The sequence below is a fragment of the Triturus cristatus genome, chromosome 4_1, assembly GCF_964204655.1.
Source record: "Triturus cristatus chromosome 4_1, aTriCri1.1, whole genome shotgun sequence".
Taxonomy (NCBI): Eukaryota; Metazoa; Chordata; class Amphibia; order Caudata; family Salamandridae; genus Triturus; species Triturus cristatus.
This window is the reverse complement of record NC_140585.1, coordinates 1239171478-1239199226: the sequence shown is the minus strand read 5'-3', so window position 1 is coordinate 1239199226 and position 27749 is coordinate 1239171478. Positions and strand designations below refer to the sequence as shown.

The window sequence follows — 27749 nt, the reverse complement described above, 5'->3', positions numbered from 1 at the left end:
AAAGTGCAAAGAGAAGGGGTGATAACGGACATCCCTGCCGCGTACCTCTCCCCAGTGCGAAGGGAGCCGACACCCTGCCATTCACCACCACCTGAGCCAGAGGGTCAGCATATAGTAATTTTACCCAACCAATGAACTCAGGGCCGAACCCAAATTTCGCCAGCACGGCCCAAATATATGGCCACTCCAAAGTGTCGAACGCCATTGTAGCATCTAAAGATGCCAAGATGGCCGGCTCACGTATAAGTTCCGCTCTAGCAAGCACGCCGTGCAACCGCCTCAAATTTAGAGCGGTATTCCGATGAGGTATGAAACCGGACTGATCCTGATGAATCAAGTCGCCCACGACCCGAACCAGCCGATTAGCCAATACCTTGGCCAGAATTTTGGGTTCCGCATTCAACAGCGAAATGGGCCTATAGGAGGCGCAGCGATCTCGCGGCTTCCCCTCTTTGTGTATCACAACTATGTTGGCGAGGCGTTGGTCGGGGGGGAGGAAGCCCGCCTCACGTGCCGCGAGAAACATGTCCCGAAGATGCGGCGCTATCTTATCGGGACGCAACTTATATAGTTCGATGGGAAGACCATTAGGACCCACAGCTTTACCCGATGCGATCGAGCGGGTGGCCAGAGCAATCTCATCTGACGACAAATTTGCCTCCATCAATACTGCATCAGCCTCCGATAGGGTTGGCAATGCAATGTCTCTAAGCAACAGATGAGAATCCTCCTCCGAACGCACAGAAACCGGAGAGTATACCCCGCGGAAATGGGCCGCAAAGCAGTCAACGATCTCCACCGGGTCAGTCACACGCACTCCATCCATTCTCTCCACAACGGGCACCACCCTGCTCGCTCTCTCCTTCTTATCCAACCAAGCAATCAACTTTCCGGCCTTATCCCCCACATCATACAGTCGACCTTGCTGCTCTCTACTCATCCCTTTAGCGGCTTCCGTGACCAGCGCTCTATAATCTGATTGTTTGAGGCTGAGAACATGCACTTTCTCATCAGTAACTCCCCGCTCCAAGTCCTCCTCCAGTTCAGCTATTTCAGTTTCCAGGCGAACCACCTCCGCTCTCTCGCACCTCTTAGCATGGGAGATAAGGGACAAGGCCTGCCCCCTGACCACCACCTTATAAGCCTCCCATAGGGAGACGGCCGACGGCACCGACCCCACATTATCATTAAAGTAGTGATCAGTGGACTTGACCAGTTCCGCGCGAATCTTAGGGTTACGTAGATACCAGGGGCTAATAGGCGCAACTCTCCCCCCTGCCCCAGGGACAACCCTCAGTTGCAACCATATAGGGGAATGATCAGAAATACCTCGAGCTAAATGACGCACCTCCCCAATAATCCCAGCCTGGATCGCCGGCATAAGCATGTAATCAAGTCTCGAGAGACTCCCATGGGCCCCCGAGTGAAAGGTGTATTGCGCCTGACCCGGGTGCATCAGTCTCCAGCAATCTACAAGTCCCAACGTGTCCAAAAAACCACTCAACCAGGCCTGAGCCCTAGGGAGATCCCTGGGGGGTGACGGTCCTCCAACCCGGAGACAACGGCATTAAAGTCACCCCCCAACACCAGAACCCCCCCAGGGAGTCCCAGGACCAAACGCCCCAAATCAGCAAATGTAGCCGTCTGTAACCCCGGGGGTACATACACAGCAACGAGCGAGATAGTCCTACCCTCCCATCTCCCCACCAGTGCCACATAGCACCCCCTATCATCGTGCAGCACCTCATCAACTTCCAATGGGAGAGAAGCCCTAACCAAAATGCCCACTCCCCTAGAGCCAGAAGTGAAACCAGAGTGAGCGGCAAGGCGATAGCCCCTCCTATTTAGGGCATGGAAGGAGTTCCCAATCACGTGTGTCTCCTGCAGGAAAACAATGTCGGGCGAAATCCGCTTCAAAAACTGCAGCACCACCCCGCGCTTGATCCTGTCCCCAAGTCCATTCACATTCCACGAAAGGATTCTCAATCCCCTACCCCCCATCCCACTCCCGTGCATGATACCCACATCCCGGCAGAGAACTTCACATTGCCTTGCGAAACAAACAAACAATCCCCAACAACCCCCCTCCCCCACAGTCCCAAAACCACAACTCCCCCTCCCTGCACCCCTGCTTGAGCCCGAACAGCCCCCCCAACTCGCAGTGTGCCTGTCGCCCTAACATATACCACAAAAAGAACCCCAGAAGGAGGAAAAGGCCCCAATAAGCTCCCCACAACCCCCAAGCATTTGAAGGGCATAATGTGCCAATCTAGGGTCCAGTTGAGCCAAGGTACAAAACATCACCAGTTCAGTCCATCACCAGGAACCAAGTTCTAGTCCTGCGTCACCAAATCCTGTCCGCTCTCCGCTATCCGACTGTCTCGATCCTGTCCCCGAGGCAGGGCATCCAACCAGTCTCCAGCCGCCTCCGGTCGGTCGAAAAAGTGGGAACGACCCTGGAACTCAACCCGCAGCCTCGCCGGGAATAACATCGCATATTTCAGCTCCATGTCCCTCAAGCGCCGTTTGACACCCGAAAATCCCAGCCGTTGTTTCTGGACCGCTTGCGTGAAGTCCGGGTAAAAGCTGACATTAGAGTTCTCAAACTTCAGCGGCCCGGCAACCCTCGACGCCTGAAGGATAGCATCCCTATCCCGAAAGTTAAAGAGCCGGGCGATTATAGGCCGCGGGGGAGCACCCACCTTGGGCGCACCACCCGGAATCCTGTGGGCCCGCTCCACTGCAAAGAACTTGCTCAGTCCCTTGGGCGTGAGATGATTGGTCACCAGATCCTCGACAAAAAGATCCGCAGCAGATTCCTCCGATCTTTCCGGCACTCCAATGATACGGACATTGTTCCGTCTAGCCCTGCTTTCGGAGTCCTCAAGTCGACGGTCCGTCAGAGCGCTGGCTAGCCGCAACCCACAGACCTCCGTCTGCAGGGCGGCCACGTCCACAGTTAGACTCGACGCCGCTTGACTCAAGGAGTCGACCCGCTCGTTAGTTTTGGACAGGTCTGCCCTGACCAAATTCACATCGATCAGGACCGCGTCCAGTTTATGAGCCAGGGTATCAAACTGCTGACCCACAGCGGTCTTCATCTCCTCAATGGCGCCCATGACGTCCAGCAGGGTCAATTCCGATGATGGGCCGGAGACCTCCTTAGACCTCTCAGGCGATTTATGCGAGCCACCAGGGGATCCCTTTGCCTGCGCATAACGATCCATGTTATTGACCTGGGCATAGGCACCCCTTCAGGTTGACTTGGGTTTCGACTTATCTCCGTCTAGTCTCGCCGCCATCATCCGGAGGCCACCAAGGCCGGCACCCGCCCGCACCAGGAAAAAAGGGGACCAAGTAGCTAAGTCAGTTGAGCACAGCCGTCGCCGACAGTCAACCCATGTATAATCCGAGAGTCAGGCCAGACACTTCGCCATCCGCGCCCCTCGGAAACACCAGAGTCTCGCGGCCGATATCAAAGAGCAAGCTTGAAAACGAAAGTGAAAGTGCGGGGTCCGTGGCAGGCCAAGCCCAGCCAGCCGCTGTTGTTCACTTCGTGCCCGGGCACATCACCAGCTCGAGATCGGGACCAAGGCAAAAGCAGGCCGCAAACTTCGGAGTCCAACCATTCCGGGTCCCGGCGTCCGATCTGAATTTAGAAAACGGGTGGCACCTCAGCGCAAGTTCATCTGCAAAAGCCCGTCAAGTAAACCAGGATTAAGTCAGGATAGACGTGGGAGGTTGCGGAGGCCCTCGAGAGCCGTAAGCCTACGCGGCCATCTTGGTTGCGCGCTAGGCTCCACCCACCCCCGATCCGTTTTTGACCGTCTCAGCAGCAGCTCCACCTCTGCCATACCGGGTTTGACGTGGGCTGCTTGCAAGCAACGCACCGCTGGGCCTGACTTTGTAGGGGCCACAAGCCCGCTGATCCAAAATGCCCCAAAAAATGCGGAAAAGGTTTAGCTCAAATGTGTCCCTTGCTATCAACCCCAGTGTGTCCATGAGCTGGGTCAATCTTGTGAAGTCATAAGTTGCCGGTTGTCCGCTTTGTCCATCTATGAGCGCTCCTACCCCTTCACTGCTACTTTAATGTAGTGACAGACAGTGGGGCCCTGACCCGATTATCTTGGAAAAGTGTGCTATTGCTGACAGGTAAGTAATCTCAATGGTGTAACCCAGTTTTGTGCGGAACCTGGGGATACAGTATGGGAACAGCGATTCTGCCACACAAGGACAATTTCTATTTCTGACCCTCTTTCCTGGTGGGAATTCACAACATATGTGTAAGCGGCACCGGCGCTGTGGAGTAAAAGGAGAGCAGCTGAGTTGGGTGACTACTGTTTGAAGAGCCAAGGTTTTACTAGTTTCCTAAATGTCAGGAGGGTGGGACTGGTTTTAATGTGGAGTGGGAGGGTATTCCACAGTCTGGCTGTGGCAACTGTGAATCGTCTATCTCCCCATGATGTTTGCTTTGTGCGAGGAATGGTGAGTAGGTGAGCTGAGGAGGAGCGCAAGGGTCTGTTGGGGGTGGCTGGGCAAAGTACTTTTTTTAGGAACTCAGGTCCAGAGTTGTTAATCGCTTTATATGCGATGCACAGTGCTTTAAATTTGGTTCGACTTCTGATAGGCAGCCAGTGAAGTTGACGTATGACTGGAGAGATCGATTTGAACTTGGTGGTGCCGGAGAGAATTCTGGCCGCTGAGTTCTGAACTAGTTGCAATCTGTTCAAGACTTTCTCCTGGGCGTTTAGGAGGAGTCTGTTGCAGTAGTCAAGCTTTGACATACCCAGTGTGCACATGAGGGTTTTGCCGGCGCTGGAGGGGAGGAATGGTAGAAGTTTCCTTCTCATTTTAAGGGTGTAGAAGGATGAAGAGACGACCGCGTTCGCGTGGTGGATGAACGAGAGCTTGTCGTCGAACATTACACCCAAGTTCCTGACCTTTGTGACAGGTCCTGGAGGAGATCCCAGATCGGTTGGCCACCAAATGGGGGACCAGCCAGGGTGCCAAAGATCATTACTTCCGTTTTATCGGAGTTCAGATTTAGGCAATTGTTTGCCATCCAGGAGCTGATGGCTAGCATTCCCTCCTGGAAGCTGGCAGCAACAGCTCCTCCATCATTGTGTACTGCCAGAACCAGTTGGGTGTCGTCGGCGTACGAAGTTAGTCTCATCCCGTGTGCTTTGATGACCCTGGCCAAGTCCGACACATAGATGTTAAATAAGGTCAGACTTAGGGATGATCCTTGGGGCACACCACATGGAAGGGTAAATACAGGGGAGTAGAAGTCGCTGAGTTTAACTGACTGGGTGGAGGAAAGAGGTTAGAAGGGCTCTGGCCTTATGCTGAATGTTGATGGAGGAGACACGGTCGATCAAGGTGGCGTGATCGACCATGTCAAAGGCAGCGGATAGGTCCAGTAGTATCAGGACTGCTGCGTCACCTTGGTCTAGGATCATCCTGATTTCGTCAGATGCCTTAATGAGGGCGGTCTCAGTCCCGTGGCCCTTCCTAAACCCAAATTGGGTGTCATCCAAAAGGTTATTGTGGTCGATGTACTGAGATAATTGAATATTCTTAATATGTTCAAAACTTTTTGATGGAAAAGGGAGGCATGCGATAGGTCTGTAGTTTTTGGATTCTGAGGGATCGAGATTGGATTTTTTTAGTAGGGGTTTGATAATGGCCTTTTTCCAGACTGAAGGGTAGGAGCCTGTATGGAACATTGAATTGCAGATATTGGTAAGGATGGGGCCTATCGAGTCAGGAATGAGTTTTAGAATGGAAGGGGGACATGGGTCAAGGGGGGGGATCCTGATTTAATATAGGAGATAAGCTCTGTTATCTGCTCGGGTAGAGCCTGGCTGAATTCGGAGAACATAGTGGCCGAGGCGTTGGTGAAAATGTTGCAATTGGGATGGTCGGAATTGACCTGGGTTGAGAAGTTGGAGTAAATTTGATTGACCTTGTCCTCAAAGAAGTTAGCGAGAGAGTTAGAGGACTTGAGAGGCATCTGCGGTTGAGCTCGTCGGTGGGCTGGATAGTTTGGTTACCACCTGGAACAGCTGTTTGGTGGAGTTTTGGGCCGACTCTATTTTTATAAGGTCAAATTTGCTTTTCTCTGCGACGATGAGATGTTTATATTTAACTATTGCGTTCTTATATAGCGTTTTGTCATTGTTGTCGTAGTGTTTGCGCCAACGCCTTTCTAGATTTCTGCAGTGTTGCTTCTCAAGTCTGAGCGCCTCTGAGAACCAAGGGGCGGAGGGAGCACTTCGGTTAGTAGAAACATTCTTAGGTGGTATTAAGGTGCTGAAGGCAGTATGTAGCCAGGGTGAGTAATAATTGGAAGCTAGATCGGGATCTGGTGTGAAGTCGTGTTGAGTGGAGGATAGGGTTGTTTTTAGAAGATGGGTGTCAATGTTCCTTCATGCTCAAAACTGTTTGGGAGAGCGTGAGCTGGCGTGCGGGAGGTTTGTTTGTCTAATCTGAATAGTAAAGATAACTGCGGAGTGGTCTGTCCAGGTCAGGGGGATAACAGTGGATAGGGAGATGTGGCTATTGTTAGTGAAAAGACCATCAAGTGTGTGACCCGCCAGGTGAGTGGGTTTTGTCACTAGCTGTCGTAGACCTGCTAACAGTAGGTCTGTTGTAAGGGAGGAAGAATCCTTGTCTTCGAGGGATTCTAGTTAAAAATTGAAGTCTCCATAGATGGTATAGTCGGGAGCTCCTGCCGCTGGCTCTATCATGCTATCTAGTGCTGTAAGGAAATCAGCTCGGGTGCCAGGTGGGCAATAGAGGAGGGTTCCTTTGAACGATTGGGTGTTTGAGAGCATAATCGAGAAGGTCAATGATTCGCAGACCGGTAAATCAATTGTTTCTATTTTAATTAAATATTTGTCTCGATAAATAATCGCTAAGCCACCACCCTTCTTTTAAGGTCTATCCATACATTGACAATATTAAACATACACAACAAAATACAAAAATATATTCACGCTGGTGAAATAAAAATGGTGACAGATTGTGACACTAAACATCAAAAACTTAACAGATATTAACAAAGAGACAAAAACATTAAAAATAAAACCATATTTCTTCTTATAGGGAGCAATCTCCTGCCTGTGTTGTAGTAACAAATTGTTCTGTGAGCTGGAGCACTGCTACTCTTAGGCAGCCGTCGATCCTGCTTCTGGCCCCGCCCCTTCACCTTCAATTCCGCTCCGGTCTAACTTTGGCAGGGGATGCACACCGCAGAGCACTCGTGGACGCGACCCAGCCCCCCTTCTGCTGACCACGCTCTGCGGCCAGGGCCTCCACGCGCAATCGGTGACTTTGCACCGGGCACCTACCTGGGATAGGATGACGTGCTCACGGGGTGAAAGGTAAGGCGGTGCCTCGGGGCTGGAGTGAGTTACCTAGGGCTGGTGTCTACGTCCCACCTGCTGTGGGCACAAGTGGCCTGCGTCGGCAGCTTTAATGTGTCTCTTCCAGGTTGTGCCGCTTCACGGAATCCTGAACAACACTGCTTTGCACCGAGTGGTCCCGGAACCTCCAGTAGCCGCGCCGGCTCTAACGATCTCCCGGAAACCACCTCAATTCTGATGCCGTTCTCTACTTGGCAGGGGAGACAGCGTGAGATGATCCGGAGCTTGAGGTACCGATTGCCGTGGGGAAAGGGGGGGCCAGCCGATGATCGAACACAGTCCCCCTGCAGCAGTCCAAGCGGCCCTCAGCTATATGCCCAGATCCTCAGCTGAGGGACCGGTCTCCTCCGTCTAGTAATCCGGTTGGGGTCAGTGTCCTTATGCCATCGTTGCCTTTCGTAGGTAATCAAAAATCATGAAATTCCAGCTGCGCCGCTCCCCCAGCTCCACGATGATACTGAGCTGTAGTGTGTGGAGTGGCGCCTTTTAACCGCCCCCCCCCCCCCCCCCCTCGATAGCTTTCCCGCCTCGACAGGCAGTTTTTCCCCATGGGGGGGGAGGGGTTCAAAAAACTGCTGCCCCCCTCTCCATTGGTCTGTCGGTTTGGGGCCTCTCTGGCGCAGTCTCGGCATGGGGGGTAGCCCCCATTCACTTCTGGGAGCTTCGCAGCAGCCCAAACTGGATCCTTCCAGGGGCTCCGCGGCTGTTATGGCACCGGCCCTCGAGGCCCCTTTGGGGGCGGCCTTTGCAAAACAGCATACTTTTCCTTATGGAATTCACAGCCTGTTTACCTGCGTGGTGTGAGGCAGCAGTTTTTGGGCTACAAGAACAAAGCACATTTACTGATTAAATCTGCACAGAAAGGATGATACGTTATGGAAATTGGGGTCAGTGACCACTGATTTGAGCTGCCAGAAAATAAGGTTTTTAACTTTCTAAAAAACAAAGCACGACTTCTAATTGAAAAGACCTTGATTACATGCAGCGTTTGCTGCATACCCCCAATAAGGTTCTGATGTGACTGATCATACTCCAGGAAAAGGTAGAGAAGTGAGTCTGAGATCATGGGACAGGGAAAATGCAGAGGAACCAAAGATAAGCTCTGAGAGAGAGAGGAAAACGGCACTGAGATAAACAGAGGCCAGAGGATGTGATGTAAAGGGAAGAGCAAACAGCGAAAAAGATATGGAGCGGGAGAATCAGACTGGGATTATGGGGTAGAGGCAAAGAAACCCTGAGAGAAAGAGGACCTGACAGGAGCAGGGTCGTTAAGATAAGGCGAGGCTCAGAGAAGTGCTTCAGCTTTTAAAGTAGATGAAGAAGAAGAGAAAATGTAACATAAATAACAAAACATGCATTTACAATGCAATGGTCTCGGCATTGTTAAAGTTAGAGCTATTGGCATTGCTCATGACATTATTTTTGTTTATGTTTTTGTTTTTAAAACATTTAAAGAAACGGCATTGTTATTTAGCCACACACACAGCCACCCACACAGAGCCACTCACATAGAGCAACCCACACACAAATAGAGCCACCCACAGAGCCACCTACACACACACACACAGAGTTACCCACACACAGACAGAGCCACCACGCATAGAGGTACCTACCAAAAAAGCCACCCACACAGAGCCACACACACACAGAGCCACCCACCCACACAGAGCCACCCACACACACACAGAGCCACCCACACACACACACACAGCCACCCACACACACAGCCACCCACACCCACACACAGCCACCCACACCCACACACAGCCACCCACACACACACAGAGCCACACACACACACACAGAGCCACACACACACACAGAGCCACACACACACACAGAGCCACACATACATACACAGATCCACATACACACACAGCCACATACACACACACAGCCACACACACACACACAGTCACACACACACACACACACACACACAGACAGAGACACACACCCACATACAAGAATAGGCAAGGTGCAGGTAATGCAGGTGGAGTGAATTTACATGCGCAGTCACCTAGACGGTGCAGGCAGTTAGAGTGCAGGTGTAGTGGTGCTGCATACAGTATAGATGAACAGTGTACAGGGAGAGCGAGCAAACTGCTGCTGCCTGCGGAGATGCTCCGGATAGGAGGGTCCAGGTGGGGCACACATAGTGTTCGGGTGCATGCAGAAAGGCATAGTGAACCCATATATAAGAAGAAGCACAGAGTGCTCACATAGTGTTGCATATGCATGGGGCACAGTGAAGCTTTGGATAGACAAGGAACAGGCAGTTCAGGCACATGGATGTTATATGTTGTCGTGCATGGGTCCATGAGTGTGGGAGCCGGCCTCGTGGCGTGGTCCTGTTTCCCCGCACTAAGCCGCACGAGGTCCCATGCACCTCGGGGCTCCTCCATTTTGGATTATACGTCACTCCACGTGACCACCTGCGTGACCCCGCTTCACCCGGCCTCTGTCCCAGCGAGGCCCGACATCAAGGCGCCAACCCCTGGCCCGGGGGATACTACGGGAACCCTTCCCACTCCCGGCGGAGGGCAGTATCGATGGGACCCCCAACCGTCCTTCCACACCTAGGTGCGATCGCCCCACAGCTCTCTGGGGCCTGGCGCCTCTCCTGCTGGGCGTCTCGCCGCGCCCTACTCGGCCTCTCCGCCCCCTCCGGGCGCAAGGGTCCGGACATCAAAGGGCTCCAGTCCTATATCTGGGGCGACCCGACAACAGGACAGTAGTTGTATCCTGGAGTCAAGAGCCCTGCTGATCGGATCGCGGCTGACCCTACGGAAGAAGACTCACCTTGAACCCACCCTCTGAGCCCTGCTGACGACGTCGCGGCTCCACCGTGCTTAAAGACCTTCACGAACCTTTGGAGCCCTGCTGACGCTGTCGCGGCCCGACCTTGTTGAACATTACCATCAGAGCCCAGCTGACCTCGTCGCGGCTCGACCGAAGCGGACCTACCACCGGAGCGCCGCTGACTGTGTCGCGGCTCAGCCTAAGCGGAACTGCCACCCGAGCCCTGCAGACGCCGTCGCGGCTCCCCACGTCCGAGCCGCTCTGAGACCAGCACTCAAGGTCTGGCGCAGAGCCCTCCCGTACCTGGCTGGTACTAAGACTGTCCCGCTACCCTATCCCTCTAACAGACATTGAGACTCTTATAGGATCCCTCGATCCCACTGTAAATATTGAACGTACTACTGCTGATAAAGAACCAAGTCACGCAACTGATATTGAGTCCTGTGTGGTGGTGTTACTGGGCCTAGTACGATCCTAGGAGAAAGACCTCCCCGAGGGGGCTTCTCAGCGGCGCTCGGCTATAACTTTGCGGTAGGAAGGTGCCCCGGAATAGTCCCTCCGACTACCCGGTGGTCCTCCCTCCAACAATGAGGCTGCACGATAATCTGTCATCGATATTCTAGCAGAATACATTCTTTACCTCCACAGGTAAAATTCTGTTTTGACCCTGGAGCATTCCCCATGCAAAGAAAAAAAACATTTTACTGTCTCTTGCTGTTATTTGATGCCCACCCCAGCGCAAAATAGGCCTCACACATACAGAACAGATGCATTCCCTTTCCAAGTATTAGGGCACAGAGCGAGCGGCTCATGTTCGGCAAGATTGAGGCAGTGTAGGAACACTATCAACCTACCTTCCAAAAGCAGATTCTCACCCCCAGGAGGGAGTTTCTGGGATCAAAACCGGGAGAACTGTGTGTTGCCATTGATGCTGATATTCTAGGAGGAAAAAGTTAACAAAAGGGAGAAAGCCAGCGTTTTTAACAGCAGGCAGTAGTGACGGCCGTTGCGCTGTGTGCACCAAATCAAAAATTGTAATCATGATGATTCTCACGGTCTCTGACGGTGACAATCATCATGATTAACATTTTTGATTTATTGCCTGCATCCGCCCCGCGATGGTGCCAGGGCAACTCAAGCCACCTGACATTTCACAAACATCCACTGCGCAGATTAGAACCGGGCCGGCCCTATACCTTTTGCTTTGTTTTAATCCTGGGCCCGGCCCTCCCGCCCAGTACCCACTGCCTATGATGATTCGATTGATTGCAGGCCGGACAAACAATTGTTATGTATTTTCGTCATTGATCCCTGCCCTTACACTCTGCTGTGACAACAGCCGCTACTGGATGTCATTAAACTATCTGGGGGTTGAGCAGCCGACTTCGAAATAACATTTGTATAGTGGTACAACGGGCCGGAATCTCTGACGGTATTACTGAATCTAAATCTGAGGATTACAAGTTATTTCCCGAGGATGAGGAACAATGAATAGAATGTGAATCTGGGGATACAGGGTCCAGATTCACAATTGTCTCCCTTTTTAGGGGGAAATAAAGTGCTCAAATCTGCACCCATTTACCTCTGGCTGAAGCAAGTGGTAAAATAGGAGTGGTTGCATTTGCAGTGTGGGTTGATACGAGGCCGGCTGAAGTAGGTGAGGAGTAGCGTTTGCTGATAGACTCATGCTGTAGTTAAGCGGCATTTGCCTGCAGCCCCCTCAGCTCTGCTCAAAGGGTCAAGGTGGTGCCCCCGGGCCTGAATTATCAGGTATGGACTTTGCAGACTGGGTAATTGTGGCTTGGATACACTGGGAAGGTTAGAAGGGCCCACAGCGGTGTCCCCCTGAAGCTACAACTCTGATCATCTCGTAAGTCCTGAGGCATCATACCCCCATTCTTTGAATTCTTGCTTAGTTCAATAGAATATGTAGACAATATCAACACCTGTGTCTTTTGGAAAGATTAAGTAGTCCCCCCCCCCCCCCCCCACTTCCAAATACCTTATCATTAGTAAGCCTGTGCTGGCATTTCATCTTGTCTGAACGGTAATTTTGCATAAAATGCAATTGCCAGCAATAACACCTACATTAAATCAGTGCACATTACAGCGAGCTACGTCTGTTTTCTATCCTTGGAATTAAATAGGCATCTTAATATTTTATGCGGCCATAAATCTCGATGCAGCGCTGTAAGATGGTTGCACGAAGCTGGATGGGGTTGTGTAAACCACGGCTGCTTCCATCTCCTGTTGGTTGCATCAGTGTTGGGATTCTTGCAAGGTAAAATGCCCCACACTGGCTGTGCTGTGGGCTCGCTCCCTTCCCCGGGGAGCCGGGCGCCATTTCTGCGGCCTTGTGGTGCTGTTTGTTTTGAAACGATCCGGAATGTGCCACAAATAAGCAAACACGGGGGTTCCCTATGACAAGCGGCAGACTGAAAACAGAGTCAGGCAAGTATGCCCCAGCTCGAAGAGTAATTTAATTGACTTTAGCCCTAAACTATTACGAGAATCAAGAGTCAAACTAACAAACAACATCAAAGAAGTGTGCCGCAGCGCAAAAAGGAAAATAACTGACCATAGCCCCATAATTTCAAACGGAGCGCGCAAAGATACAGCCAGACGTGTCACCACATAAATAAGTGAAAGATATAAGCGGCAGATAAACACGCAAGTCAAGTCAGTGCGCCTAAGCTTAGGGGCATTAATGGACTGTAGCCGTTAAGATTTCACATGGCACACGGAAGCACATTACCAAAAGTGTCAGTGCCAGCCGGAGAGGACAGGGGGAGGAGACCAGAGCAGCAGCCGGACACAGGAGCACCGAGGGAGCCGAGAGCAGGGAGAGGGGATGAGCACCAGCCGGGCCGTGTGGACGGGGATGACGCCATGAACACCACCATCTTTCTCCGAGGTCAAGCAGAAATGCCTCGGAGAAACGCGGCGTCATTCTCGGATTCGGGGGCGTGTTTTTCTTTCTCTCCTCTTCCCATTGGCTGGAATGTTTACATTCCACCAGATAGAAAGGAACTAAAAAACACGCCCCCGAATCCGAAAAAGACGGGGCTTAAATGGACAGACGCTCCTCTCCTCCAATGGCTGGCCTCCGTTTAGGAAGCCAGCCAATGGAGGGGCGGGTTCAAGCCCCATACTAGAAAACATTAAATCTCGCCAAGCGAGACTGCGCAAGCGCAGCCTTCGCTAGCCGAGACCTAAAGAGCAGGCTCATATAAAAGTAGCGAAAAGACAAGTACCAAATCCAGAGGCCCAGAAATAAAAAGAATGACAAAGAAAAGTGACAAATGAACACCAAACATTGTGCTTTCAAAAATTAAAGGAAATAGAAGACATAAACAGAGAGACGTAGGACCAAAGGCAATGCCCATTTACTTTGCCAGTTTTGAGGATACAAGGCGCCTTGGTCTCTAGTTTTACTGGACCTTTTCTAGATGGGATTTAGAACGGTAGGGCAGAAAATTCATGCTGGCTTTACTGATGGATATCAGTTAGGCAGCTGATGATACTACTCACCCTCTGGATTTCTCAGCCATATTCAACAGCGTCGTCCATCAGATGTTCTTTGACTGTACGAGGATCCTGTCCCTAGTTGACTTTAGTATTTCCTGCATGATCAGTCTGCAGCAGCCCCTCTCTCTCCAGTCACTTTTAACCCATTCCCATTTTCCTGTGGTGTCCCTTAAGGGTCTCTCTTTTCTCCTATTTTCTTCACTAGTATTACGGCCACGTTACAGCGCATGCTGCACTCTTTGGCTATATTTGAAGATGAAATGCACAACCTGCGAAAAGTTACTGAAGATCAGCACTTGATTTGCATGTATGGATGTTTATATAGGCACTAGAACTGATAGGGTGCAAAGCAGGCCACTACAACACCTCTGCTAATAATGCTGTGGCCTGGGTAAGGATATACTGAGCCTGTCAAGACAGGGGGTTATGGTAGACTTTTTACTTCCAGAGCCTAGTATCAGCCTCTCCTTTAAAAGATGGAACATGATTCCATTGGAAGGAATGGTGATAACCTCTGAGGGGTTTTGAATCAAAATACACGCTTACATGAAGAGGGAGTATGCGTCCTGGTTGGAGGGGCATACCAATGTTGACCACAAGCCTTACTTCTGCCTTCTCTCCTCTGTGGACGAAGCAAGAAAAGCAGTGATAGCCAACCAAGGCTCTAACTCCCCCTTTTGTTGAGGGACAACATTCTCAGCCTAGATAGGATCAAACTGGGTCTTGGGGCAGTATTACACATTATCACTGTTTTCGCCCCATTATGGTGTATGCGCTGCCCCCAGGGCAGCTGTGAACTCGCACTGCATGGAGGCAGCGCGTTCATGTGAAAACACAGAGCTTTTCACAGGGGAGGCGGCACCCGCCTGCACTTTCAAAGGGGTTTAGAGATCCCCTTGCAGGCGGGTGCAGTCAGTGACTGCACCCGCCTGCAAGCGGATGTCTGGGGAGATCCATGGGACCCCCTTTACCCCTTGCAGAGGGCTGCTGTCAGGAGGCGCATTGACAGTGCGCCACCTTTTAAATGGCGCTCTGTCTTTGTGCCTCCTGAGGGCTTCTTTGACTCTGCGCCCGCATCTGTGATATTGCACGGACGCAGAGTCAAAAGAATCCCCTCATTTTAATAGGGCACGCCCCTATGCAAATGAGGGAACATCCTCTGTTGAAAGCGCTGGTGCTTTAAGTGCGCCAGTGCAATCGGTATTATAGAAGGGGAGGCACAAGCATGTGCGTCCCCTTCTATTATACCAAAGAGCCCAGGGGCGCAAACGCCCATTGTGCCCCCGGGGCACCATCCGTAATACTGCCCCTGATCTACAATGAACTGTGGTGATCCCGTCTATCATTGAAACTCTCAATTGGTTGCCCCTGGCAGGACCGCGAGCCTACTTGATCATCCTCCATAGACTGGGAGTTTTTGATGGTGCATTAATTGAGGTGGTTATCTTTCAATAGGTGTAAACAGCATCCAAAATCGCACAGCAGTGGCAGAACATTGGATTTAAAGCCCTGCTTTCTTGAAGTCTTTATGTACTTGTTTGTGACCAGTGTTTCATAAATGAAAACACTAACTCTTTACTTGAAAGGAACAGTGTGAGACAGCGAGGAACTTAAAGGGCAAAGAAAATAATTCCCAAGGGAACTTTAATTAGGCCAGGTGATGAAGAAAAGAGCAAGAGGCGCCTAAAACGAATGACACAGAAAGGAAGAAGCGGGAAAGAACACAGAAAAACCAAATATATGGAGCCAAGCAGGCTATATAGACAAAGCTGTATAGAGAAGATATTAAGAGTGGGGACGGGTGAGGCTGGGGTGAAGATGATGGAAAGATAACTAGGATTTGGGGGGAGGAGGAGAGTGTAGTGTGTAACCTATAGATTAAAATCCTGAGAGATCTCTATAGTCTTTTCAATTCTTGTGTTAACTCAATACTAGTACAACCTCTGATTCGTATTACTGGAGACCAAGTAAGATGTGTATTAAGAAATCTGTCACGAGGGAAAGGCTAGAAGGTAAATGGAAGAGAGGCTGGTGGCAGGGACTCTTTAAGAAGAAGATATTGAAAAAAGAAATGGACAGACTGCGGAAGAGAATCATAGCAAGAGGGAGACTGGAGGAAACAAAAAGGGAGAGGCTACAGAAAGAAATAAAGGGTGTTGACGCAGTTAGAGAGCATGAGAGAGTGAAGAAAGGAGCTAGAGAGGCTGTAGAGATTAGAAAGAAGGGAAACGACTGAGGGGAAATAGATAGAGAAACAGCCAAAGAAAATAATAGGTTATGATCGAAAAAGGAATAAAAAGTGAAGGCTAGAGAAAAGGACACCATAGTCACCTACAAGTCCTCCTGGCCATGAACTCCGCAATATCCACTACCATTAAATTCCACTGACCTCTTCCCCTGCTAGTCTCTTCCTCTGTCTCCAGCCAGCCCACTGCCACTTCAACTGCACATCGACAAAATCCAGTAAAACCTTCATCAATGAAATTACAAACCACTTGAGCAAGTCATCCATAAACAGATCAAACGATATCTTTGTCAGGGGACATCTGCCTCCAAAGATATTCCTCCAACAGGAGTGTGAAAGTTGCCTTTCTTGGCCTACTCCACCGCTGTGAACACTAGAAAATAGATCATTGAACGTAGGACAACATTTCAAACCTGGTATTTACACACAGCCCCTCAAATTCCACTCCACAATAGTACTGGGTCATTCTGATCACCATCCACCAAACAACAAGCCAAAAAGGGCAAAGGACCAGAAGAAAAGCCTTCTCAAGCTTCATACCCAGTATCTGGAACAATATCCCACCACAGATAAAGAGTACTCTTTCACTTCCCCACTCTTGAACGGAACTGGAAGCTCATTTATTCACCAAAGATGAGGAAATTCATCTACATCTACCCCAAGAGATTTCATCCATATCTCCTTCCATGCCACCACAGTCTTGAATCAGCCTTGTAACCTCTAAGTACAGCAGCCTGTTCTTTACTAGTTTGGTTTGTGCTACTCACGTTACATAGATACATTTAAAGTTAGAGTGGAAACAGGAAGCAGTCAAAATGTAAAGGACTAGAGTTATGGGGAAACAATGAGAAAGACGGTGGAAAAATTAAAACAGGAGAAAGAGAGGGTGGACAGAGAATAGTCAGGGTGGTGGAACGGGCTGAGGGCAAAGAAGACAATGAAATGGAGAAAGGAGCCTATAAAAAAAATAACGCAGAGGGTGGAGACTAGTAGACAGACGGGGGGACTAGACTAAGGGGGATGCATGCATTGATACTAGTGGTAAGGAAAGAGATGGAGAGACGACAGGCAATGCAGACTCAAGTCAGGACAAGAGAAGGCAAATAAAAGAGAATTTTAAACTGTGTAAGAGATAGGGTGCAAGTAGAGAGAGAGAGAGAAGCTGGTCAAAAATAAGACCTACAAGCAGACATGGGAAGTAGGAGAAGGGAATAAAAATGGCAAGCAAGAGGTGAACCCGAGCATCTGAACAGGTCCGAGAAACAGAAAAAGAGGCTGAAGATGGAGAGAAAGCAAGTGAGATGTTACAGAAAGGAAGATGCTGGTGCAAAGGAGAGGCTGAACAGGGTAGCGAGAGGCTGCAAGCAGGAAAAAATAGCAGAGGGTTAGTCTAATGGATAAGGCAGAAAAAGACGGAGCTGCTAGAAACGAGACGTTTCAACACATAAAGAGAGATCGTAAGAGAACGAGAGTTAAGGGTGGAGGCAGGGAGAGACTCTCCTAATTGTATCATAGCCTTCGGAAAATTGTGTTTGAGGGAATGAAGGAAGGACTGACATGGAGCTGGGTCAGATGGAGGTTACCGTACCCATAGGGGGTTCCTGGAGAGTTCAGACTGGAGTGTGCTGGAGAGAAGGCCTCACTCACTCAACGCTGCCTGCGGAAGGGGGCAGGGTGGAGTGGGGGCGGGCGCGGCCCAACTCTGATGGCCAGCTGAGATTGGAAGGAAGTGGAGGCCAGCCCCCTAAGAGCTGCACCACAGATTCCAATATCCCAGCCCTGGCAGGGTGTTGCTTGGGGTAAGAGATCGCACAACACCCGCTAAGGGACAATGCCTGGATGACTGTGGCAGAAAGAGGTAGTGCCCCCCCCCCGAGACTGTAAAGCAGCGTCTTGGATTTTCGTTTTCCAAATGGGCGGAAGGCAGGGTTATGTGGAGGCGGAGTTAGACCAGATTCTCCGGGCCCTAGTGAAGGTGGGGGGTGATCAGCCCGCCTCTGTTATCATACAACCTATGAAAGGAGGGTCTGGGCCGCCTCCGTCAGCGTCCTCCAGGCACAGGGGGCAGGGCGACGGCCAGTCCTAAGCTCCGCCCAGGTGTTTGTGGAGGGACGGCCTACAGTTTCTGGTCAGCCCCTTGCATACCCGCAGTCTGTTTGGAATCAGCCCCTACCCTCCCCTTTCCAGGCTTAGACCACACCCCGGGACCGCGGGTTGTGACTCTTACAAAGGTAATCTTCAGAGCTAAACAGAGGGACAGCAGGAGGAGGTGGGCGACTGATAAAAGAACCGGGGAAACGAGAGCGGAAGCCGGTTAACCGACGCCCCGAGAGAGCCCATCCACAGCCTCACCATGTACGACTGCATGGAGGCCTTCATGCTGGCGCCGCACCCGCTCTACGATGTCACCAACCCGGGCGCCTGCATGCTGCGCAAGGCCCGGCTCAGCCCCTGCTTCGGCGGCCTAGACCCCTTCGGATGGCCGCAGCCCGCGAGCCTGCAGTGTAAGTGGCACCGGGGTTTGGGTTGTGTTTTCTGCTGAGGGTGTCGGGCGGGCGGATGTTTGTGGAGCGTGGCTCCCTGAGAGAGTGTGGCCATAGAGATATCATTGGGTGGCAGAAGATGAGGTCTGCTAATGCCACTTGTGAGATGTGGGTAGGCATTAACACCCCTCTGCCCCGAGTTACTTCTGGGGACTCGAGACTGGCACCCTTCGGTGCAGGGATGGAACACAGTTCAATGTGTATTGGCGACGAACACTACGCCCCCTACCAGGTAACAGATATGGACTTGGATATATCTCTTCTGGATACTGAATCGGAGGGAGGGGCAAGCCCCCCCTCCCCCCTAGGGTAGCATAAAAGGACTGGGGATACTTCATTTGGGAGAGGAAGTCATGTTCCGGGACGATGCCCCTTCCACCCCATATTGGCCGATCTGGCCTACTACTGACTCTTTGGGACACTGGAGACATAAGCTGTAGTATTGCCCCCCTGCTGCTCTCTGGTGACAAGATATGGGTTCGGGCTACTCCCTAGGTATGGTGGGGTCATGGACTGCGCTCTTGTCGCCCCTCTAACCCGCGGCGAAGGATTTGAACTGGGATAACTCCATCTGCGAAGCTGGAGGCATGAGCTGGGGTGTTGTACTGTAGTTGGGCGAGAGGTGTGGTCTGGCTCTATCTAACACAGTGTGCTCTTGTCACTTGACCCATGCACGTTTATAAGTAGTGCCTTTAACCACTGATGTGTACCCCTCGCTCACTTTGAATGAAGGGGGATAAGAGGGGCTTAGAAATTGTGTAGAGAAATGTTTTTGCACATCTTCCTTCGCCAAAGAGGTTTGTTTACATTTAAGTTCAATCAATATTTTTGTGTCGGTAGTAATGTGATCTTGTATTAATGGACTGGCAAAATGATATTGGACATAACGACAACATTAGCACCCCATAGACACTGCTACCTTGGTGTAGGAGACAAATGTCCATTAAAACCGATTAATTCTCATTACTAGGACTATCTAGCCAGCCCTAGTACTTCACTGCTCGGTCGCCAGCTTTGATTTCGCTGGTGCATCCTGATACATGTTGAATGGTATTGTTTTGATTTAACCCTTTCTGCTGTCCGTGCATTCCCATCCCTTGCTCTCGTTCTGCTACGAACTGTGTGTCTGCCAGGCCTACTTGGAGTCGGTGACTTATTGTTTACATCTTAATTGTGCCCCAGTACCTCTGCTGAAGACAGGCACTGCACTGCCTTAGTATGCGGGTTTCACAGTGTTGCCAATTGGGGGCAGTGAGTGTACTTCGACACTCTTACTTAGAAGCTGTGGTTTTTTTTCGGTTAGTGATTGTTCTGGCCTGGGGGAGGAGATATGCAAAGTTTTCTGCGTTTTTCTTTCTCTGCCTGCTTGCTTGCAGGGATCGATGGCTATTAACATGGAGATTTGACCCAGAACAGAACCGAGGGGATGCAGCATTTGAAAGGAGGCACTGCAGGGAAGGAGTCTCGGTTCTGGGGAAGAGGGGCACCTCTGCTGTGAAGCTGTTTTGTGTGCCTTTGCTACTCGGTGGTGTGAGTGTTGGAGAAAGGGGACCCTGGCCAACAACATGAATTATGCAGCGCTGCATCATATTTAGTTACAATGCCTGCAGACTTGCATCTGGCATAGTGTGAAGGCGCAACTTTATTGCCAGTGCTTATATGAGCTGTATGTGCAATAGGATAGGAAAAGGGGTCAAGACACATGGAATCACGCATTCCCAGAATCACAAGTGGGAATCAAACACCTCAATCCCCAGCACTCTGCTCTCTATCTTAGGAGAAAGGAAATTGTTTGAATTCTGAACTGCTGTTCTGTACCATCCCTACAGTCTGGCTCAAGGAAATGTCCCTTCAACAGCACAGTGTAATTCGGTAGCTGTTTTGCAAAAGAACACACGGATGGTCCCGGTAGAATGTGGCTGGAATTTAAGACCATATATAAGGAGTACGGTTAAATTCCTGGCCCCCAGGGACGTGCCACCAGGCACTTCCGTCCAGGTAGGTACATGATGGTTCGTGGCACACCACCAGTGAGATGAAGGGCAGGACATCTGCCCACCAGACAAAGTGTTCGTCCACTTCCCTCGTCTCTTTGCTGCAGTACAGACAGCACCTGATCTTGAACCGAATTATGCCCCCGCCCCTTCTTTCAGAAATGCAAAGCACCCGAGGAGTTCGTGGACCTGGAAGAAAATACTCAGATTCCGGGGGGTTGGGGGTGCTGCTGAGCCCCCAAACAATTCTGATCTCCCCAAGTCTCAGTTTATGGTGAGAGGCGGGGCATTCCTGTCCTGGGCTGACAGAGAGGAAAGCCAGGGTGCCATGGGCAGGGCATTCAAAACACAAGCGAAGGGTTTGTCATCTCTGCTGCCCCTCCGCCTCTTCCTGCTCTTTACCGCCTTTCCTGCTTCAGTTTCCCAAGTGAGAAAGAAAGTGGTCGAGCCTGCCCTTCTAAGTTGTGATCTCGGTCCCTTCTGTCCATGCTTTTCCCGCTGTCAACCCCCCCCCCCCCCCCTCCCATTTTTTGGTGCATGGACTCTATCCTCCTTTGCTGTGTAACAGTACCATGTCTCACACAAGCGTTTAATGCCGGTTGTTAAAAGCAAGGGGGCCTAGGCAATGGTAAAGGGTGATCTGCCCAGGATCACGCAAGTAATTTACATGGATGGACGCCGGATTAGAGCTTTACTCCCCAACTTGAACAGTCAATGACTTCTCCACTGAGGCCCATCGCCGGCTTTCTCTTATTTTGTTGTTCTTCTCCGGACGCCTTACTTTTGTCTCGGGTTATGCCTTTTTGGAGTTCCCGTTCTCAGCAGTGGTAGTTTGGACGTATGTAGTCCGAAGCCTAAAAGTTGTGTGCCACAGTCGGCCCGGGACCTTTGCTTCTTTTCTACACCAAGGTCCTGGGCTCTCATCCCTTCTGTGCACTTGACTGCCCCCTGTACACACACTGGGCCCATGAAGGCTGCTCGCACCACATGAATAGATCTCTGTGGCCCATAAAGTGTAATGACCACCATTCCTGGGCCTGTAGCCTGGGGGTGCAAAAAGTGGTGTTCGCTGTTATATTGGTGGCAACTTCCCCTCACAAAATGCCTGGAATGTAGCCAAGGGGGAACAAATGGGTGGGAAGGGCTCTGGCCGTAAAACTTTTTATTACATGTTATAAACAGTTGTTTGAAGCTGAGCGGGGCCCTGGAATTTCCTCCGGTTTAGCAATTTAGCTGGAAAATCGACCACAAAGTTTGGAGTCTCTCCGGTTTCTCCTGCTGGGCCCGAGTTGCTAGGGGCTGGGGCCTCCTGCCTCTCTTTTTTTTACGACGGTAAAGTTGTGAAAAAAGGGTATCCTTGGTGGAACCCTCTGGAGGTCTCCGGGCCTTGTGAAGAGAGGAGGCTGATAAAAGATGAAAGGGGACAAGCTGTCACCCTCCTGAGAACTTTTTCAAGGGCAGGGGGGAATGACCCAGACTCTGCCGTACACCCACTCCCTCAACAACAAAGGCCTTAGCTGAAATGCTCCTTACCCTTCCTTCCGTCGTGGAAAACAAGTCCAAGGCCTTACCACTTCTTCAGAGGCTTTTATGTTGTCCCATGATGCATTGTTTCTGGGCGACACCTGAGCTATACTAATGTGCACACTGTGATCGAGACCTGGATCCATTAACATCCCTAGCTAATGCTCGTGTCTGGCCAGTGGGTTTATTGAGCCAAACACATGCTTGTGGCTGCAGGCTGACTGATGCACCCTACCTCCCAGTGTGAAGGCTTTGATGCCATACAGCTGTCTATCACTCAGGCTGTGGCTCAGGCAAGGTCTGTTCACCTTCATGGGAGAGAACCATGCCCTCTGAGATTGCTCGATGGACTCCATTAGTTAAGCCATGTCCAGCCCTGCAGTGGCGGGTTCCATTTTAATTCCATAATCTACTGCAGTAGTTCATGAGAACGCCAGTGCCCACCAGAAAGTTGTAAAATATCGCCACCAACAAAATTATCTGAGGGGTTCCAAACCTGCACCAAACACCATATTAATTTAGAACTGTTTAGTAGCATACACAGTACACCCTCAGGTGTGCTGCCTCGAATACCCCCTCAATAACCTCACCACACCCCAAAGGCTTCACCTACAAATCTGCATGTTTCCATATGAAACCCCTCCAACCTAATCTCTTCTAAAAGACCACTCCCTTACTTCCAGGAGTCGGACAGGGACAAACAATAGGCCAAAATAAAAGTGCCCATTGACGAACCAAATATCTTTAAAAAGAAAAAAAGTGGCCCACATTTGCAAATTGTGCAGCTTTTGAGCTTGTAAATACACGATGCCGGGTATTTTGCAAGGTATGGGAAACTTCACGTGTTTGCTGCCAGCAATGTGCAGCTTTTGAGCTTGTAAATACACGATGCCGGGTATTTTGCAAGGTATGGGAAACTTCACGTGTTTGCTGCCAGCAATGTGTGTGGTAATATCAGGATAGTCAACAGTAAGAACTGTCCGGGTTGAGGGTCATAAAACCGGCCCTCAAACAGTCAAAAAAACCTGGTCTCACACTGATCTGTCATACCAGCCCATCGGGCACTTCCTGATTGCCCCATAGGCCTGTCCGACCTACCTAAACCTTCTTCCCCTGTACAGCTCGCCCTATAACAACCGCGCTTCCTGTCAACCCTCGAGTGTCAACCTGTGTCCCAGATTTCTACTAGTATGACTAGTACCAGTGCCACCTCGCTCTCTACCCTTTCTCTCTCATAAACGCATTATGTGCTTCTCAAGTACGATGGACACTGCTGCACTTGAACCTCCGCCTCTTGCATATCAAAATATTTGTCTCAAACACACACATTCGCATAATTCGCACATGGGTTATAGTAAGGACTCTTCCCTCTGTATCTTGAGGCCGAGGCTTTTGTTGACAAATCTAAGATAGAACAATATGTGAGTGGCTGACCAAGAACTTAAACTTCTGAATGTGTATTTCCTGTAAACTAGGATCTCGGATTTACCGATGCAGTATTTACTGATGCTGTTGCCCAGGTAGCATGTTTTTCTCAAACCTTCCCCTGCCCTGTACCATCTGGATTCAGTCACATTCACAGATTGGCCAAGGAGGCTCTGCTGTTAGCTAAGGGGTAGAGAGGGGCCTCGCCTTGAACGCCGGCAGGCGGCCCATTTGCGACAAGTTTGGGTACTCGTGCATCGGAAGGAAATGAGCTGGTGGAGGGTGACCTCACTCACGGCTGTGGCAAGACCGGGTACTTCTCTTCTAAGAAACCCGTGAGGTAGGCGTGACTGAGCGCCAACTTCAGGGAACTGATCAGATGTCCTACACATCGTGTGGGTGGAGGTGGTGGGCGGGAGTTACATTATTTGCAAGAGACAAATGGCCAATACCCTGAAACAATCAAAGAACGACGAGTCTTTGGGTGAGAAACCTCTCCTTTTATTTTATTAGTATGACAAGTTCCTTGGACAGAGACCGTGCCTTGTATTTGCACAACAATCCTCTGAAGCACAGACATCACGTCCTATCAATATGTCACGATTGAGACCGGAGATATCATGTGTTTGTATGGCAACCTCTGTACAGAGCCCTCAATCTAATCTTAATTAAAAAATACTATTTTGTTCATGAAGGCGTGAGGTTTCCTTGACACACATAAGGAGCTATTACTTGTGAGGATCAATGTCTTTGAACATATGGATGAGAAATAGTATGTGTTGGCAGTAGGAAGACAATGCGAGACCCCTTCTTGGACGTTTACTGGTGGAAAGGGACAAATCGGCCTGTATTCCCTTGTCTGCTGCATCATCTACAAGTAAGCTAGCCTATCTTGTTTACTTAGCGGCGTCTTTTTTGCATCGGAGCAGTGTTGGAACTAATGTGGAAACAAACCTTCATCCCCATTGGTAGGTTTGCAGTTTTTGGGGTGAGCTCCCACTGATAGCCTATCCAAAAGTTCCAGAAGTAGCACTTTAACTGGGGCAGAGGTGGTCTCTGAGTTTCAGACCAGGTGCATAACTTCTTGTCCTAACTTCACCTCATCACAACAACAACCAATGGCAACTACAACAAGCATCCCATTGCTACATCTGCCCCCTCAAACTCTTCACTTGGAATAGTCATTTATCAACAGCTATCCAAAAGAAGGCAACCAATACCTTTAACTCAACACAGCTCAGAACACACCCTCCCACGGAAGGTTCTTAGATGACTCCTTGTAGGTTTAACAATAGTTAAACCTAAAATCCCCATTAAAGTACTGTTCGATCGCGAACCTTGATCTCGGAGTTGTTTGCTATTAAATTATTGTGTGTTTACTCCTGATCCCGAAGAGAGAGAACTTGCAGTCTGCAAAGCTGAACAAAGGACTTGGTTCCTGGAGACTTACATTGACATTGTTGACTTTCTCCAATATAAAGAATGCACTGCTTAATAGACTATGGCCAAAGGGGGCACACACCATGGCAGCCTTTGGCAAGTGGGTGGGAGACACGCAATGGCAATTAATGTTGCCTTTTAAAAAAGAAAATGGTGAGAGCCTAGGGAAAGGGGTGTAGAAAACCTGCGAAATTCAGCACCCACCATGATTGGATCTTGGGAACTACAAGATCCTCAGACATGGGCTGCACAGGTGCTAGGTGACCAGCATTTAGCTGACAAAGCTTGGGACGTTGCCCTTTCTTACTGCCGGATGCCCTTCCTGCAGCTGACCGCAGACCCGGAGCCCTGGGCATCTTGCGGCTCATTGGTGGTAATCACTTGGCAGTTTTAAGCAGAAGGGATGTATTTGAACTTATCATTACTGAGATTTCTTGGGTGGCAAAGACCTTTCCAGGTGCTATTGTTGAAGGTTCACACATCGTACCTCTGCAGCATAGAAAGCGAGCTACTCCTCCAGAAAGCTCAGTGAATCAGCTATTCACCTAAACAGTCACTTAAGGAGGTTCCTTTTTATCATTCATACTAAAGGTGGACCTCATTGCTGCTTAAAAGTAGACTGGGGCGAAATTTAAACTCCACCAGTGTAATCCACATAGTGTTTGAGAATTTTGTTAGGCGAAAAGTCCTAAATTGTGCCCCATTACATAATAACCCCACAGCTCGCTGTGAATTTGTAGCAAGTGGACATGAACACAATAAATAACCAGAATGTATGTGGCTAGTGTTGGCACCAACATGTCTTTTCATCTAACATTGACGTGTGTTTTTCATGCTAAATGAAGAATTTCCATTTTCTTGTGACTATGTAATTTTTCTTAAATTTTGTGTAACTACGCATAAGCAAATTATGCGCATTTCACACACCCCTCCTAAATGGCGATCAGTATTTTCACAAAGATAGGGTATACTAGTCCAACTACCTCATGCACCCCAAGGTAAGTGATCATTTGTGAATTCCCTAAAAGTCTGTGGTATGCAGCAAGTTTCTCCAGTTTGAAGGAAGGCCTTGCAATTGGGAGGGGGAGCAGAAGGTCATTTGACCACCGAGCTTGTGGCAGTGCATGCTCCTATTTGGCCAAAAAGCAGGTAGAAACCTTGGAATCAGACATTCAAAAGTCGGCTGAATTGTGGATTTAGCTTGGATCTAAATTTAAGCAGTGGTACTGTGGTTATCAGGGTTTGGGGATGGAAGCTACCGCGTCTGTCCCTGGCCCTTCAAGAGTATTCCATACCACTGTCTTTAGAAAGTGGGTGAGATGGTGCTTGCGCATTGGGACCAAGTAATAGCCCTGTTACCCAGACTCCTCTCTGAAAGGGTGCTGGGGAGATCCTTCTCTAAGGTTGGGTATGTCATGTACTTTAGGGGCATAGCTTACAAGTTGGCCCGGTCTTCCTTTGTAGTGGGTAGCAAGTGAGTTAGTTCTGTGGGAAATGCAACCGGTGTCTCAGGATTATCAGTTGGGGCATCAAGCAAATTAGCTTATGTTGAAGGGCCATTAGTCCACCATGACTCAAGGGAATCTGTTGGTTAGGTGATTTGATGTTTAATTTCTGTTCTAATAATTGAGGTATGTATATATAAAGTTTTAAATGGAATGACAAAATGGATTTGTTTTGTTTGCAATTAAATGCCCAACATTGGTGAGCCATGGCCTGTGTATTTGTTGAGGAAGGAACAACTACGGTTCAGTGGTCTTTGTCCTGGGTTTCACCCACCATGCTGGGTGGGTGAAGGGCTGGGAAGCGTCCCTCGCCTGAGGGTCTATCCATCCGTATATGGCATATGCATGTTCTGTTGCAGCTGCTCCATACGTAGGCCAGCCATCACAACTTGCAACAATCACAAGGCTCTGCTCCTCCGTTTCTATCAATGTCTGGAAGTCAGTTCAAAACTAGCATACCCATGATATTCAATTGGCCGCACTCTGCTCGTCCTACCAGCATATTACCCCAAGGAACTGTGGTCCATGTAGTGGCGACGGCGATTACGCCTGTGCCAAAAGTATTTGAAGAAAGTAAATGTCGCATTAGCCATCCCTGGACACGTGTTTCGAGGTAGTTGCCTCTCGTCAGCAGGGAGTAGGTGAGTGTGAGAACACTTATTTTAGCAGCCTACACAGCAACCCTACACACTCGCCTACTCCCTGCTGACGAGAGGCAACTACCTCGAAACACGTGTCCAGGGGTGGCTAACGCTACCTTTACTTGCACTCATGACTCGGGCATAGGCGTACCCACCGACGCTGACTTCAGGGACCACAATTCTTTGGGGCGACACGCTGGTAGGTAGAGCAGTGTGCGACCAATTGGACTTTTGTTAATATTCAGGCTCCTTGAGCCGGTGGAGCTGACGAGCTCATGGTTACGCACCTGCGTGCTACGAGAGGTACTTTACCTGAGAACACTTATTTTAGCAGCCTACACAGCAACCCTACACACTCACCTACTCCCTGCTGACGAGAGGCAACTACCTCGAAACACGTGTCCAGGGATGGCTAACGCTACACTTACTTGCACTCATGACTCGGGCATAGGCGTACCCGCCGACGCTGACTTCAGGGACCACAATTCTTTGGGGTGACACGCTGGTAGGTAGAGCAGTGTGCGACCAATTGGACTTTCGCATACCCATGATGTCTAGCTGCCAGCCATCAAACATGGATCCTCCCAGATTGGCTCAACCTATGCTGTGCCAAATCGTTAATCCTCTCGATCAGCACTAAGGCGAATCCAGGCCGCAAGCCTGGTGATCTAGGGT

General features: G+C 50.0%; 1 protein-coding gene across 3 annotated transcripts in view; it reads left to right on the top strand.

Annotated features, from left to right (window-relative positions):
• The window catches only part of RARG (retinoic acid receptor gamma), a 442759-nt gene that overhangs the window by 321537 nt on the left and 93473 nt on the right, over positions 1 to 27749 (top strand). Inside the window, exon 1 of one of the 3 annotated variants that reach the window (XM_085654661.1) lies at positions 17891 to 18506. The exons of the other annotated variants lie outside the window; for them this stretch is intronic. Coding sequence (XP_085510787.1) covers positions 18356 to 18506 — 151 coding nt within the window. The 5' untranslated portion in view covers positions 17891 to 18355. Of the gene's footprint in view, positions 1 to 17890; positions 18507 to 27749 lie in introns of those variants that run through there. 3 annotated transcript variants of the gene reach the window in all.